Genomic DNA, 15,240 nt, shown 5'->3' on the forward strand with positions numbered 1-15,240 from the left:
TTGTAGCCCAGTCGTCAAATAATCAAGTCCTCCTCTGTATAGAAGAATAGACGTTGTCCAAACTAAAGAGAATTGTACTGTGTTGGAAATGTAGCACATTCTATTTTACTTGATTGATTTCTTGTTGCTGAAATCTTAACGAGACCATTGCTCTTTACAGACAAACCAGACCCTGCTGGAAGTAGTTTCCTAGGTTTGCACAATGCTGCCCCTTCATTGCCTTCTGCTTTTTGCATCTTTGAAGATGACACGGCGAAAGTGAACGAGTGAGTGTTACTGAGTGGAAAATTGCATTTTACAGCCATTCTTATATAAAAAGGGTTATCCAAGAACTATAATGCCACCCGCCTGGGCCCCTAACACAGATTCTACTTATCTCACTCCCTGGCATCCGCGGCACTCCTGATGCCGGCACGGCCGCGGCGTAGATGAAAACATCCGGCAATTGTGGGGGTGAGGGATAGGGATCGACCGATATTGATTTTTTTAGGGCAGATACCGATAATTTGTGAACTTTCAAGCCGATAATTTATACCGATATTCTGGGAATTTTCATTTTTGAGAAAAAAAAAAAAATTTCCTACACAAATCTGCAGAAAATTAATGTTTATTGTTTAATGTGTATTTTTTTTGTTTATTGTTAATGTGTATTTATTTTATTTTTTTAAATCTTTCATTTATACTTAATATTTTTTATTTTTTTTATTTATTTTTTTACTAATTTTTAACCCCCTTAGGGACTAAAACCCTTGTCCTATTCCCCCTGATATCTATCAGGGTGAATAGGAGCTCACACTGTCCCTGCTGCTCTGTGCATAGTGCACACAGCAGCATGGAGCTTACCATGGCAGCCAGGGCTTCAGTAGCGTCCTGGCTGCCATGGTAACCGATCGGAACCCCAGGATTACACAGCTGGGGCTCCGATCGGAGGAGCAGGGGAGAGGGGATCCTGTGGCCACTGCCACCAATGAGTAATACTGGGTGGGGGGGGGGGCGCACTGCGCCACCAATGAAGTCTCTCAATAATTCATATACAGGAGGCGGGAGCTGGCTGCAGAATCACATAGCCGGCTCCCGACCTCCTATGAGCGGTAGCTGCGATCCGCTGCACCTGAGGAGTTAACTACCGCAGATCACAGCTACCGCTCATAGAGGTCGGGAGCCGGCTATGTGATTCTGCAGCCAGCTCCCGCCTCCTGTATATGAATGAATGAAAGGCTTATCTTCATTGGTGGCCACAGCCCCTCCCCTCCTCTTATGTTCTCTCCTCTCATTGGCGGCAGCAGCAGCACAGGGGGAGGGAGACACTGCTTCCTTCTCCCCTGTGCTGCTGAGGGAACACAGAGAGCGCTGAGAGCAGCGCGTTCTGTGTTCCCAATATGTTATCGGTATATCGGCAAAATAGATGCCGATACCGATAACGTTCAAAATCCGATAATATCGGCCAAACCGATAATCGGTCGATCCCTAGTGAGGGGGCAGCCAGTAGCAGGCTGTGACAGAGACTAGCCTCCCTAGCGTTGCGGGTGATGATAGGGCAGTTCATTCCAGTCGCGGCCTGCTATTGGCGCGACAGGGAGATACCAGCATCAAAGCGCTGTGGTATCAAAATAAAAAAAATTGTGAGTTGTCTAAGCTCATTACCCTTTCCATTTATTTTCCAGTGCTACACAAGTGAAACCCGTGGAAGTGAGAACTTTTGGAGAGCGTCCTGTACTGAAGCCTGCTCTAAAGAATGTAATGTGCTCTTCTTTTGTTACCATTCTAATGCATTGTTGCTTGTTATAGACAGATGCTGTCTGTTGGGCAACCCATATCCTCTTAAGGCTGGGTTTACATCTGTGGCAGAGGTTCCAATAGGAGCCTCAGGGGCAGAATACCCCAAAAACGCTGGGAAAAAAATAAACTTCTGCATGCTGTGGTGTTTTGTACAGTGGTAACATAAAACCTGACAGAGCCCAATAGTTAATGGGAACCATTAGGCATTGGTGGTGCTGTATCAGAATAGAAAAATGAAGATCTATCAGAAAAGTGAACCTATAACTGAAGGACTATTTTAGTACCCCCATCGGGCTTTTTGAAATGGAAGGACAACTACTAAATCCTTCTTGTAATGGGAGAATTCTACCAACCCAGAATGTAAGCTTCTTAGACCTCTATAAACATTACTTAGGATCTTGAAGAGTGGCAAGAACAGCAGTCAGTAGGTTCTGAGGGGCCTTAGGCAGACAGAAGTTGTAAACTGCCACGAGCTCTAGAGTCATTGTGTTGACCTGCATAGCGTTTTCCAACCATATTTTTCTGTGCCTTTGTTCTGTTATATATAAATGTGTAATCTAAGTCTCATATAAGAACATAAACTTCTTAGACGAAAGTTCTTTAAAAATGTATTTATTTTTCTTCTTGACAGGAGGAGGTTAGGACCACGGAATCGCTGGTAGACGATTGCACCGTGTGGGCTACACGTTGCAACAAAACATTGGCCCCTAGCCCAAACAGCACAGGAGACTTTGCACTTGCAGCTCAACTTGCATCGACACCTGCCTGTAGCAAGCTGCCTGAGCAAACAAGGCAGATCCTGGAAGACAAAGGTAGAATTGACATGACTGTTCCATTTGTTACACCACTACCTTATTTATTAATTTCCTGCACATACATGTGTACCTTTCTGCATACTAGCATTTACCTATGCATTCACCAATTAAAGCTTTGCTGATGAGAGCAGCTGTCCAGGGACCTAGATTAGAAAGGATGCAGAGAGGAGCAAAGACTCCAGGGCCAGTGCTCCCTTGATTTCCTGTTGATCTCTACATAAATCATCTCTGTGGCCATTAACTTGCTGGGCATGTCATGAAACACCGTTGCTGTTAAAGGGGCCCTCCGCTTTTCCTATGTTAATGACCTATCCTCAACATGGGCCCCCACTGATCTGATATTGTTGACCTAACTGCTGGCATCCCTGCCGATGAACTGTTTGAAGGGAACGCAGTGTTCGTACGAGTGCTGCCTTCTCTTCATTGTTTACCTGCTTGCCATTGACATTGCAGCAGTAAGCAGTTGTGATTACAGCTCCGCCGTCCTATTCACTTCAATGGAACAGCTTCTTCTTATTCAAGTGAATAGGAAGGGAGTTGTCCCACTGAAGTGAATGGGACGGTAGGGTTGTATCTACATCTCACCACTGCAAGCGGATAAACAGTGAAGAAAAGTCAGCACTTGTATGAACACTGAGTTCTCTTCAAACAGCTGATCGGCGGGGGTTCCAGGAGTTGGGACTCTGCTTATCTGATATTGATGACTTATCATGAGGATAGGTCCCTAATACAGCAAAAGGGGACAACTCCTTTTAATATGTCAACTGAGACCACTGGAATTGGACACCCCTTTTAATCTTCAAATGAAAGAACTCAGCCTAATGCACACCTCTTAAAAGGGGTTTCCAACTTTTTTATACTGATGACCCATCTTCTGGATGAGCTGTTTGAGGAGACCACGGCCTTCATGCAGTTTACCCTATGTCAGTGATGTCACTTTCATCAGTCACATGGCCTAGGCCCCACTCAGTCCCATTTAACTGAATGGAGCCGAGCTGCGGTACCAAGCACAGCCACTATATAATGTATGGTGCTGTGAGGAGGGAGTAGCACTCGCTGGAGTCCTATGGTCTCCTCAAACTGCTTATCGCCTCTAGCGAGACCCCCTGCCGATCAGATACTGATGACTTATCCTGAGGATAGGTCATCAGTATAAAGTTGGAAAACCACTTTAAAGCAATTATGGTGGTCTGTTTGCACAAACTAAAAGTGCGTTACTACTTTCATTGAATATTTTTTTATAATTTTAGAATACTTTTTTTTTAGATATATTTTTGCAATTGCCAGGAGTTTGTGATTCCTACTAAAATTTATATATTTCATCCTTTAGAAAATGCAGTGATCATGGATGATGGCTGTCACATGGTTTTTGATTATTCTGAGGATAAAAATGTACAGGCATCCAAAATAAGGAAACTAAGGTATAAGATATTGAAATGTGTGTGTGTGTGTGTGTGTAAATTGTATGCAAATATTCATGTGAAATATGTTGTATCTAATGTGTTTTTTTTTTTGTTTGTTTTTTTTTTTTCTTGGTAGCCCAATTCAGGAACTCAGTCCTGAACAGTCTAAGATTGCAGTCAGCATCCCATCACCTTCCTCCTGTACTATGGTCCCTCTGAGTGATCCACAGGTCGCTGTAGGGGCAGATATGGTTGAGTGTACAGAGAAGCGCCTGGCAGCATGTAAGCTCTCAGATACCTTACAGTGCAGTACAGTAAACCTGGAAGACCCTTGGGGCATAACGACGAAACCATTCATTGTACGTGCTGATGAAGAAGAGCTTGAGCCTGAGCCATCCATTCAAACACAAGGTATAGATGGTCTGTAATAGAATATGGTCATACAATTTCAGTAAATTGACCTTGGTTAAGATTTCCCTATCTGGTTATAATACTTTAGACACTGCAATGTAGAGCTCTCAAGGATTTTCCTGGCCTACATATCATGACAACCTCAGTGCTTGCATGATTTGTGTCATTATAGTCATCGCTTACTGGTTAAATGAGCACTAGTAATGCAATATATAGAAGAGGTATTAAGCATTTATACAGAAGATGAGGCTCATCCATGCAGAGATCTTGAAAGGTGTGGAGACTCAATTTACAAAATTAAGCATAATAGGTATCTCCATGTGTGTAAATGTCCAGACTATTAAGACATCATGTTCTCACACACTGTGAAATACCTTGCCTACCAAAAAAGTAAAATTAAAATATTAGTCTACATTCCCATCTGCGTAGAGGATTTACGGTATTCTGTTCCAGCAGAGGAACAGACTATTGGAATTGTTTTATTGGTATAGCCGGGTACAGTGTTTTTTAGGGAGAAAGCTGGTATCCCTTCTGAAAACACAGTGGATCCCATTACAGTGAATGGGTATCCAGGATTTTAATATTGATGGCCTATCCCCAGGATCAGATTGCTGGGGGTCAGATGCCCATCACCCCCGCCGATCAGCTGTTTGAAGAGGCCTCTGGACTGCGGCCTGCTCCAAGCTTACGAAGCACAGAGCTGTTCATTTGAATAGATATAATTTTTTTTCTTTTTTTTTTTTTTTTTCTTTTCCAGAGCAAGCCATTGTTGAGAACGCCTGGGATGATAACCTGATCACCCATTTATTGTCTCAGTTACCAACACCTCTTGACTCCATGAACAGTTACCACAATTGGCATACAAGTGTCCCATCTTTTAAATTAAAAACAAACGTAAAATTAGGTAAGAGAAATGCCAAGACTTCAAACCTACTGAGCCCATCTGCAACATGCGTGTGTATAATCTAGACCTATGTTATGCATTATGATCATCTGTGTTGATCCATTTTTTTTGTAGCAATGTTTCTGCTATGTCCCAGCGTGCTCCTTTCACTTCTGTGGGAGTTCTGAGAACAGCCAATCAAGGGTACATGCTGGGAGTTGTAGTTTCACCACAGCTGGGGTGCTGGAGGTTGCAGATTCCTGCTATGTCAGTGTTCAACCTTTTAAACAAGCCTTGAGACATCAGTTAGGATGATGGCTAAGCCACTACCTATACTCCTAACGTATATTTAAAGGCCTGTTTAAAAGGTGACTATTGACATAATAATGATGATGATGATAATAATAAATATTATAAAAGTTGTTCATATATGCATCACGGGCCATCTATGAGTTACTGGATAGGTGTGATGTTGATGTGCAGTTGGGCTACGGCTGGATACATTCCAGAGACCTATGTATCTACAGTTTAATGGCTTTAGTAAACAGATTTCAGTATGTGAAGTCATCAGCTTCCTCATAAGGCTGTTCACGAATTGTATTACTTGCACCCAAAATAACCGGATGCCGGAATGGAATGAAACTGGACAGGCATGTGTTTTTTTTTATTTTTTATTTACTCATCTGAGGAGTCGGGTGTTGAGGTGAACATACAAATGTTATGCATGCTAGACCATTGGGAGATCCCTACTCTTCTGCTGGTCCTACATGTTAATCTAGAATCGTAGTGTATGTGGCTTATTGGGGGGAATTCATCAAGGGCAGAAAAGTAGTTCCAAATTTGTGCAACATTTTTGTGTTCGCATTGCTCTGAGTAAAAATGTTGCAACTACTTTGGCTGTTTTTGGTGCTCATGGGACTTTTTTTTTTAAAATATCAGCAGGGCGTAGTGGGAGGGGTTTCTATATTTTACTCCAAAAACTTGCGTGAATTACAGCACATATGTACGCTAGCACAAAACTGGTGTAGATTCGATTTTTCTAGTGCACAGACCGTCAAAGAAAAAACGTATATCATAGCGCCATATCAGTGGCAGGAAACTGCCTCAATAAAAGTGTATAGGTCCTTCTCGATTTCGTCTCCTGCAGTGAGGAGAGGGCATGATATGCGAGCATGTCTCTCTCCTCATTCTAGCAATCAGAAACCCCACTGATCGAAAGTTTTGACATGTCACTATGATATATAAAGGTTTTTTGGAAAGCTCAGGGACTCTTTACTTGTGTGGAATTCTGCTGTACCCTATAAAGATTCAGCAGACTTTGTGGCCGCCATGATTGTGCATCACCTGATTTAAATCTGACTCTTATTTGTCAGGTCCACAAATATTTAATATTGACTATTTAATTGGAGAAGGCGCTTTTGCACACGTCTATCAAGCATCCATATGTGATATCCACACGCAGTACAACCAGAACGTCATTCTGAAGGTAATTGAAGGAATCCATATGTTTGCTGTTATGTTGTGAATGAGAATGGACATTGTGTACATGGTAAAAACCTCCTGTCTTATACACAGGTTCAGAAGCCGGCAAAGCCCTGGGAGTTCTACATTGGAACCCAGATCACACAACGAATGAAGCCCGAGTTGAGGCATCTCTATATCCGTTTCCATTCTGCACACATATTCCAGAATGGGAGTGTGCTAGAGGGAGATCTGTACAGTCATGGGTCATTACTGGTAAGATATAACTGATTTTCTCGCCCATATTCCTTGGGGGACACAGGAAACCATGGGTATAGCTCTGCTCCCTAGGAGGCGTGACACTAAGTGAAAGCTGTAAGCCCCTCCTCCATCAGCTATACCCTTCAGCCTGGAGAAGAGACTGCCAGTTTTTGCTTAGTGTCCAAGGAGGCAAGACACCCCCTGCTTATGCAGGGTTGTTTTCCTATGATTTTTATTTTTGCGTTATTTGTTGTTTTTAATTCGATTTTTTTCTACCTACAGGGACAACAGAGGCGCATTAGACCCCTCTGTTTCTCCCGGGGTTGAGTTGCGCCAGTGCCGGTAATTCCGCACTGCCGCCTCCCCCACAGAAGACAAGGTGGACCAGGGCAGCCTCGCTCCCCTGCGTCCCGCCAGCTCAGGGTCGCCCGCACGCCAAGTCCCTCCCCCGGTTTCCTGCCACTGCGGTGCCAGGAGCTGAAGGGGCGACCCTGCTGGACGGATTGAGGGTGAAGACAGCGGATGGTGAGAGTGGCTGCTCCAGCCTCCCCTTTTCCCTCCCTCCCACCGCTGCTACGTCCCCATGGCCATGGCCACTGCTACATGCACACTGCTACAGCCATTCCCACCACCCCTCCCGAGCCCCCCCCCCCTTACCGGGCAATGTTGGAGGGGAGTTTTATCTGGGCACAGAGACGCTGCCTTACAGGGGACGGCTGCAGGCAAGCAAACCGTCTGCCAATTCGCAGGTTGAAGCAGGCGCGGCGGGGGCCGCTTACATGGTGTGAACGGCGCCATTTCATGGCCGGCACTTCTTCACTTGGGGGGTTAAAATCATTTTGCCGCGCGCGCGGCTCTGCTTCAGAGCGGCAGAGGGGGGGCGGAGCTTCCTACATGCGCTCCGCTACTTCCGGGTTCATCGCACAGTGCTGCGTGGAATCCTCTCTGCAGTGCGATCCGAAGCCGGTGCTGCTGCCTCTCCTCCACAGCCTCCTCAGTCTGTTCCCCTTACCGCTGCCGCTTGCATCATCCGGGTCTGGTAGGATTTTTAACCCCCTCCGTGCCACAGTACTGTCGCTTGGGTGTTATCCCCGTTCCTTTTCCTTGGGGTCTCCCACTTCAAGTGCAACATCTTGTTCCACCATGTCAGACCCTTCTGCAGCCGCCAAGCCTTGGTACCATGCCTGTACGGCTTGTAGGGAACCCTTTCCCCGGGGGCAGTCTGATCCGCACTGTACTGCATGCCGGGCTCCACCGCAGCCTCAGTCGCCCGCTGTGTCGCTCCCTGCTGCCTCTGACCCGCCTGACTGGGCTAGATCCCTGTCCCAGGCCGTGGAAAGCCTCACTCATGTCGTGGGCCGCCTAATAGACAGGCCACCTACCCCGCAGGACGCCTCACTGATTGTCGCGCCCTCCGGGTCCACTGCTTCTGCCGCTGCAGCGGGTTCACTCCCTCTTAGTGACCCCTCCCGAGCTAGGCACTCTCAGAAGCGTATTAGAGTAGAGCGAGCCTCCTCCTCGGATGCCTCCCTCTCCCCGCCACGCGTGCGCACCCAGACGAGCCTCTCCTCTCCAAAGGATTCGCTCTCTGAAGGTGAATTGGCGGTTTCAGATTTGGAAATGGACTCGGCCCTGCCGTCCAAGCTAGCCTCAGCGATGGGTCAACTCATCTCGGATATTCGTGACACCTTTAAGGTGCAGGATGATCCCCCTAGCTCGGACGCAGCTAGCGTCTCCTTTATCAGACCCAGGCAGGTCTCAAAAGTCTTTCCAATCCACTCTGATTTCTCCTCTGTGGTGTCTAAGGCTTGGGCTCGCCCGGACGCCCGTTTTGTCAACCCCAAGAAGCTGGACATTTGCTATCCCTTTCCAGCCGATGTCGTGGCCACATGGTCTTCCCCACCCAAGGTGGACCCCCCTGTGGCCCGGCTGTCAAAGAACACGGCCATCCCTGTTCCTGACGGGTCCTCTCTTCAGTCAGCGGAGGACCGTCGCATGGAGACCCTTTCCAAGGGCATTTTTGCTGCCTCCGGTTCTGCTCTCAGACCGGTTTTTGCCTCTGCTTGGGCAGGGAAAGCAATCTCTGCTTGGGGTGCGCAGCTGGAACAGGAGTTGGACTCGGACGTCCCCATCCAGGACCTACGTTCCTTGGCCCAGCTTATTATTCGGGCCGGAAATTTTGTTTGTGAGGCCTCCCTTGATGCGGGAGCCCTTATTGCACGCTCCTCCGCCCTGGCAGTTTCCGTCAGGAGGGAGCTCTGGCTGAAGGTTTGGAAAGCGGACGCTGCCTCCAAACGTTCCTTGGCGGGGCTACCGTTTGCGGGTTCCCGCCTTTTCGGGGTCCGCCTAGACGAACTTATTTCGGAGGCCACGGGTGGTAAAAGCACCCATCTTCCTCAACCCCAAGCCAGGGGCGCCCCCCGCGGACGCCCTGGTGCGTCTCGTTTTCGGTCCTCCCGCAGGGCCTCTGGGGCTCCCACCACAGCTGCCGCTTCGGCTCCTCCCCAGGACAAGCATAGGAAGCCGTTTTTTCGGGCGCAGCCCTCCTGGCGCAAGCCGCAGGCTGCCCGCACACCCGCAGCAAAGCAATCCTCTGCCTGAAGGCGCGCCCCCACCCACCCGGGTGGGGGGCCGGCTCCTCCTTTTCAGGGACGTCTGGTTGGCTCACGTCTCCGACGCCTGGGCCCTCGAAATTGTGTCCTCCGGATACAAAATCGAATTTGCATCCTTCCCTCCAGATCGGTTCTTTCGCTCCCGCCCGCCACGGGACCCGAAACGCGCGGCTGCGTTCTCCGCGGCCGTTCAAGCCTTACTGGACAGGGGGGTGATTACCCCCGTTCCTCTAGAGGAAAGGTTCCAAGGGTTCTACTCGAACCTCTTTGTAGTTCCCAAGAAGGGAGGTTCGGTGCGGCCCATTTTGGACCTCAAAAAGCTCAACCGTTTTCTCCTCCTTCGACGGTTTCGGATGGAGTCCCTCCGTTCCGCGGTGGCTTCCCTGGAGCAGGGAGATTTCTTGTCTTCCATCGATATACAGGATGCCTACCTCCATGTTCCGGTAGCCCGGTGTCACCATCGCTTCCTCCGATTCGCCGTGGGGGACCTCCACTTCCAGTTTGTCGCCCTTCCCTTTGGGCTGGCAACAGCCCCCCGGGTGTTCACCAAGGTCCTGGCCCCGGTTTTGGCCTTACTCCGTTCCAGGGGTGTTTTTCTGCTACCGTACTTGGACGATATCCTCATCAAGGCTCCGTCCTTTTCTCAAGCGGTTGCCAGCGTGGATCTCACTCTAGAGACTCTGACGAGGTTCGGTTGGGTCATCAACTTCCCCAAGTCCTCCCTTCCCCCCTCCAGACAACTGGTCTTCCTGGGAATGCCTTTAGACACGGGAGCGGCGGAAGTACGTCTTCCCTCGGAAAAACGTCTGATCCTCCGTGGGGCGGTTCGGGGTCTCCTTCTCCACCGTCGACCGTTCTTCCGCTTCTGCATGCGGGTCTTGGGGCAGATGGTTGCCTGCTTCGAGGCGATCCCATTTGCGCAGTTTCACTCCCGCCCTCTCCAACGGGCGATCCTCTCCTCCTGGGACAAATCGCCGCAGTCTCTGGATCATCCCTTCCATCTATCGCCTCCGGTGAGGTCATCTCTCCGCTGGTGGTTACAGTCCCCTCTTCTGGGCAGGTCTTTTCTGCCACTCAACTGGTTGGTGGTTACAACCGATGCCAGTCTCTTGGGCTGGGGAGGTGTGTTTCCTCCCCGATCCGTCCAGGGCATTTGGTCTCCATTGGAGTCCAGACTCTCGATCAATGTCCTGGAACTGAGAGCGGCCCTTCTGTCTCTACGACACTGGACTCATCTGTTGAAGGGTCATCCAGTTCGTGTACAATCGGACAACGCCACGGCTGTGGCGTACATAAACCACCAGGGGGGCACTCGCAGCGCTGCTGCAATGAGGGAGGTCTCCAGCATTCTCCGTTGGGCGGAAGCCCACGTCCCGGCCCTATCGGCAATTTTTATTCCAGGGGTGGACAATTGGGCGGCGGACTTCCTCAGTCGCACCACTGTCGACCCCGGCGAGTGGTCTCTTCACCCGGAGGTATTCGAGGCCATTTGCCTTCGTTGGGGCATACCGGACGTGGACCTCATGGCCTCCAAGTTCAATCACAAGGTCCCCGCCTATCTGTCCAGGGCCAGGGATCCGGGAGCTTGCGGAGCCGACGCCCTCGTTCTTCCTTGGCGAGGCTTCGCGCGTCCATACATATTCCCTCCCATCCCACTCCTGCCCAAGGTCCTTCGGAAGATCGCGGCGGAAGGCGTCTCGGTGATTCTGGTCGCTCCGGACTGGCCCCGCCGGTCTTGGTATGCCGACCTCATGCTGCTCCTGGCAGACGCGCCCTGGCCGCTGCCCGCCAGGGAAGATCTTCTCTCTCAGGGACCGATCTTCCACCCGCGTTTAAGGTCCCTACGTTTGACGGCGTGGTTGTTGAAACCACCGTCCTGACACGTAGGGGTTTTTCTGCGGACGTCGTCCGCACCATGATCCGCGCCCGTAAGCCGTCCTCTTCTAGGATCTATTATAGGACCTGGAGGACCTATTTGGGGTTCTGTGCCGATCTGGGGATTCCTCCGCTCCGCTTTTCTCTCCCCACCGTTTTGTCCTTCCTGCAGAGCGGACTTGCCCAAGGTCTGGGTCTTAGTTCTTTGAAGGGTCAGGTGTCTGCGCTGTCCATTTTGTTTCAGCGCCCACTGGCCCCCCTTGGTCCTGTCAAGACCTTCCTTCAGGGCGTGGCTCACGCGGTTCCCCCGTACCGCCCTCCGGTACCGCCCTGGGACCTGAACCTGGTTCTCTCAGCGCTCCAGGCTTCTCCTTTCGAGCCTCTGCGGACGGTTTCCTTGCGACTTCTGTCCTGCAAGGTTATTTTCCTTGTGGCCGTCACCTCTCTTCGGAGGGTGTCCGAATTGGCTGCACTCTCCTGTCTGGAACCTTTCCTAGTGTTCCACCAAGACAAGGTGGTCCTTCGTCCGGTCCCTTCCTTCCTTCCTAAGGTGGTCTCCGTCTTTCATCTGAACGAGGACATCGTTCTCCCCTCTTTGTGTCCTTCCCCTTCCCACCCCCGGGAGAGGGAGCTTCATCGCCTGGACGTTGTCAGGGCGCTCAAGGTTTACCTGGAGGTAACCAGCTCTTTCAGGCGTACTGACTCGCTCTTTGTGGTTCCGGAGGGGTCGCGCAGAGGGATGGCGGCATCCAAAGTTGCTATCGCCCGTTTTGTCAAGATGGCTGTTACTGAGGCTTATCTCGCCAAGGGCAAGGTTCCGCCCCTCGGTGTTACCGCTCACTCCACTAGAGCGGTCGGGGCTTCCTGGGCTCAGAGGAATCGGGCTTCTACGGAGCAGATTTGCAAGGCGGCCACTTGGTCCTCCTTGCACACCTTCACCAAGTTCTACAGGGTGCATACTCATGCGTCGGCTGACGCTGCTTTAGGCCGTCTGGTGTTGCAGGCGGCAGTTGATTGATGCCCCCGGTGTTGGTCTAGTTTGTTCTGGTCCCTCCCTTCTGGGACTGCTCTGGAACGTCCCATGGTTTCCTGTGTCCCCCAAGGAATATGGGCGAGAAAAGGAGACTTTTGTATTACTTACCAGTAAAGTCTCTTTCTCGCTCTTCCTTGGGGGACACAGCACCCGCCCTTCATTTGGGTTACAGTTGTGGTTCCGGCTTGGTTGCCCCCGTTGGGGCTTGACGGTTCCTTTTTCCGGTTGGTGGTTATCTTTCACTACTTGGACACGCAACTGGCAGTCTCTTCTCCAGGCTGAAGGGTATAGCTGATGGAGGAGGGGCTTACAGCTTTCACTTAGTGTCACGCCTCCTAGGGAGCAGAGCTATACCCATGGTTTCCTGTGTCCCCCAAGGAAGAGCGAGAAAGAGACTTTACTGGTAAGTAATACAAAAGTCTCCTTATATCATTATATTGTACTATTGCTAAGATATATATGACCTAAACTATAATATCGTTTCTCTAAACTTTATTAAAGGGGTTGTCCAGCTGTTAATATTGATGACCTATCGTCAGGACAGGTCATTAATATCTGATCGGCGGGGGTTTGACACTCTGGATCCCCGCTGGTCAGCTGTTAGACGAGGAGGCTGCGCTCCATGCAAGCGCTGCTTCCAGGTCATTACACTACATCTCGTCTCCATTGGAGCGGTGGCGTAATGTACTTACTCCATTCACTTGAATAGAGCAGGTACTTTTATTACACTGCAATTCCAAGACGAAGTGCAGTGTAATGAAGAGAAAGTAGCACTCACATGGAGAACGCCTGCTCTTCAAACTGATCGCTGGGGCTTCTGGGTGTCCAGACCCCGGCTGATCAGATATTGATGAACTTCCCTGACGATAGTCCATCAATATTAACGGCTGGACAACTCTTAACTCTTAAAAAAGAAAGAGGGAGAATTGTTGCTCATGTACATGCTCAGTTAATTTTAGTCTTTTTTTTTTTTTTTCCCAAGTCTTGATGTTTTTATTTAATGTCATTTCAGAATGCAATCAATTTGTACAAGAAGTTGCCTGAGAAAGTGATGCCAGTGCCACTAGTCATGTATTTTGCTATCAACATCCTATACATGGTTGAACAACTCCACAACATCGGTATCATCCACGGTGACATTAAACCTGACAACTTTGCACTGGGAGAAAAGTAAGTGATTTGACTGTCGTGTCCATGTCTTTGCTTCCTTTGCTTTGTGTGTCTTTGATGGTAGAGGAATTGAACATCAGGGGCTTGTGGTGGCTTTATTGCACCTAATGGCTCCCTGTACAACTTAAAATCAGTTCTGTACATGTGAATGGCATTGTTTCAGCAGCAAACGCATGAATTTCTGAAAGCCCAATTCAAATAAATGGACCAGGCAACAAATCTGTTTGTGAATAGGAGTATATTCACACGAGTACATTCTTCTGTCGACACGTGGAGAGCAGCATCAAGCAATTGGATTTCCTAGTGCTCCCTGCACTATTACTCAAATGGCCCTCATTCATGACGATAACCCTTGTCCATTTAAACCTCACTGCTAACAAAGACCAGTTTTTGCTCTCGCTCACCCATGTATTACAGGGATGCCCATTCATTGGCATGTTTTAAAGGGGAATTCCAGTTTTGACAAGGTATTCCCTATCCATAGAATAAGTGATAACTATTAGATTGATGGGGGGTCCCTCCAACTCAGACCCCCAGTGATAGAGAGACCCCAGGCAGACTGCAGAAATGAACGAGGGGCCAGTAACATGCTCACTGCCACTCCATTCATCTTTATGGGAGTTCTGGAGACAGCCGAGTTCTGTATTCAACTGCTTTGGGAACTCCCATAGAGACGAATGGAGCAGCAGTGTGTATGTCCAACAGGCTGCTCCATTTATTTTAGGGGGGGGGGGGGGGGGGTACAGGATCCCCATTCTAGTGATCAGTGCGGGTCCCAGCAGTAGAACCCCCGACGTATCTAATAGTTATCCCCTATCCTGTGATAACTTCTCACAGCCGGAATACCCCTTTAACTGGATATAGCAGCTGATTGAAGAGTTTCTGAAGCCAAATCAGCTGATTGCTGGGCCAGTTTTAATCTGAAATGGGAAGTCACTCATATTGCAGTTCCTAAATGTAATTATTAAATCGTAATTCACTTGTTTTGACATTGAGCAGCATATGTGTAACTTTCTATACTGTAGTGTGGCAGATCTCACATATTTTAGGAAACTCCTAAACAAGCTATATGAGTTGGAAAGTTTGAAATATACCCTCTAATAGGCCCCCCAACAGGGAGGGCGGGTGGGGGGGGACGGGGGGTCACATGGCACATCCTTGTTCAATGGAGTCATGTGTGATTTCAGTTTTTGACGTCTGTGTATATTTCCATTTCCTTAGGTTTATGGATAACAAATCTTGTAATCTGGACCTTTTATCCCACGGACTTGCACTAATTGATCTGGGGCAGAGTATAGATATGACTCTCTTCCCCAAGGGAACAGTATTCACCGGAAAGTGTGAGACCTCAGGATTCCAGTGCATTGAAATGCTCTCCAATAAGCCGTGGAATTATCAAGTATGTTGCTGTGAATCCTTTCATTAAGTTCTAGATATAATTTCTTGGTTAATATGGTATATTCAGTAGTATTTGTAGGGTTACAAAACAAAAGTATATTTACTTAAGAACACTGATATAGGAAAGACAAATTGATGA

At 48.9% G+C, this 15,240-nt stretch overlaps 1 protein-coding gene across 1 annotated transcript in view; it reads left to right on the top strand.

The window, feature by feature from the left end:
• The window catches only part of BUB1 (BUB1 mitotic checkpoint serine/threonine kinase), a 44,627-nt gene that overhangs the window by 17,106 nt on the left and 12,281 nt on the right, over nt 1-15,240 (top strand). The window contains exons 14-23 of the mRNA XM_040427336.1: nt 161-266; nt 1,665-1,737; nt 2,411-2,591; nt 3,925-4,015; nt 4,134-4,408; nt 5,166-5,312; nt 6,665-6,777; nt 6,867-7,028; nt 13,546-13,703; nt 14,925-15,102. Coding sequence (XP_040283270.1) covers nt 161-266; nt 1,665-1,737; nt 2,411-2,591; nt 3,925-4,015; nt 4,134-4,408; nt 5,166-5,312; nt 6,665-6,777; nt 6,867-7,028; nt 13,546-13,703; nt 14,925-15,102 — 1,484 coding nt within the window. The remainder of the gene's footprint in view (nt 1-160; nt 267-1,664; nt 1,738-2,410; nt 2,592-3,924; nt 4,016-4,133; nt 4,409-5,165; nt 5,313-6,664; nt 6,778-6,866; nt 7,029-13,545; nt 13,704-14,924; nt 15,103-15,240) is intronic.

This window comes from Bufo bufo, chromosome 4 (genome assembly GCF_905171765.1).
Source record: "Bufo bufo chromosome 4, aBufBuf1.1, whole genome shotgun sequence".
Lineage (NCBI taxonomy): Eukaryota > Metazoa > Chordata > Amphibia > Anura > Bufonidae > Bufo > Bufo bufo.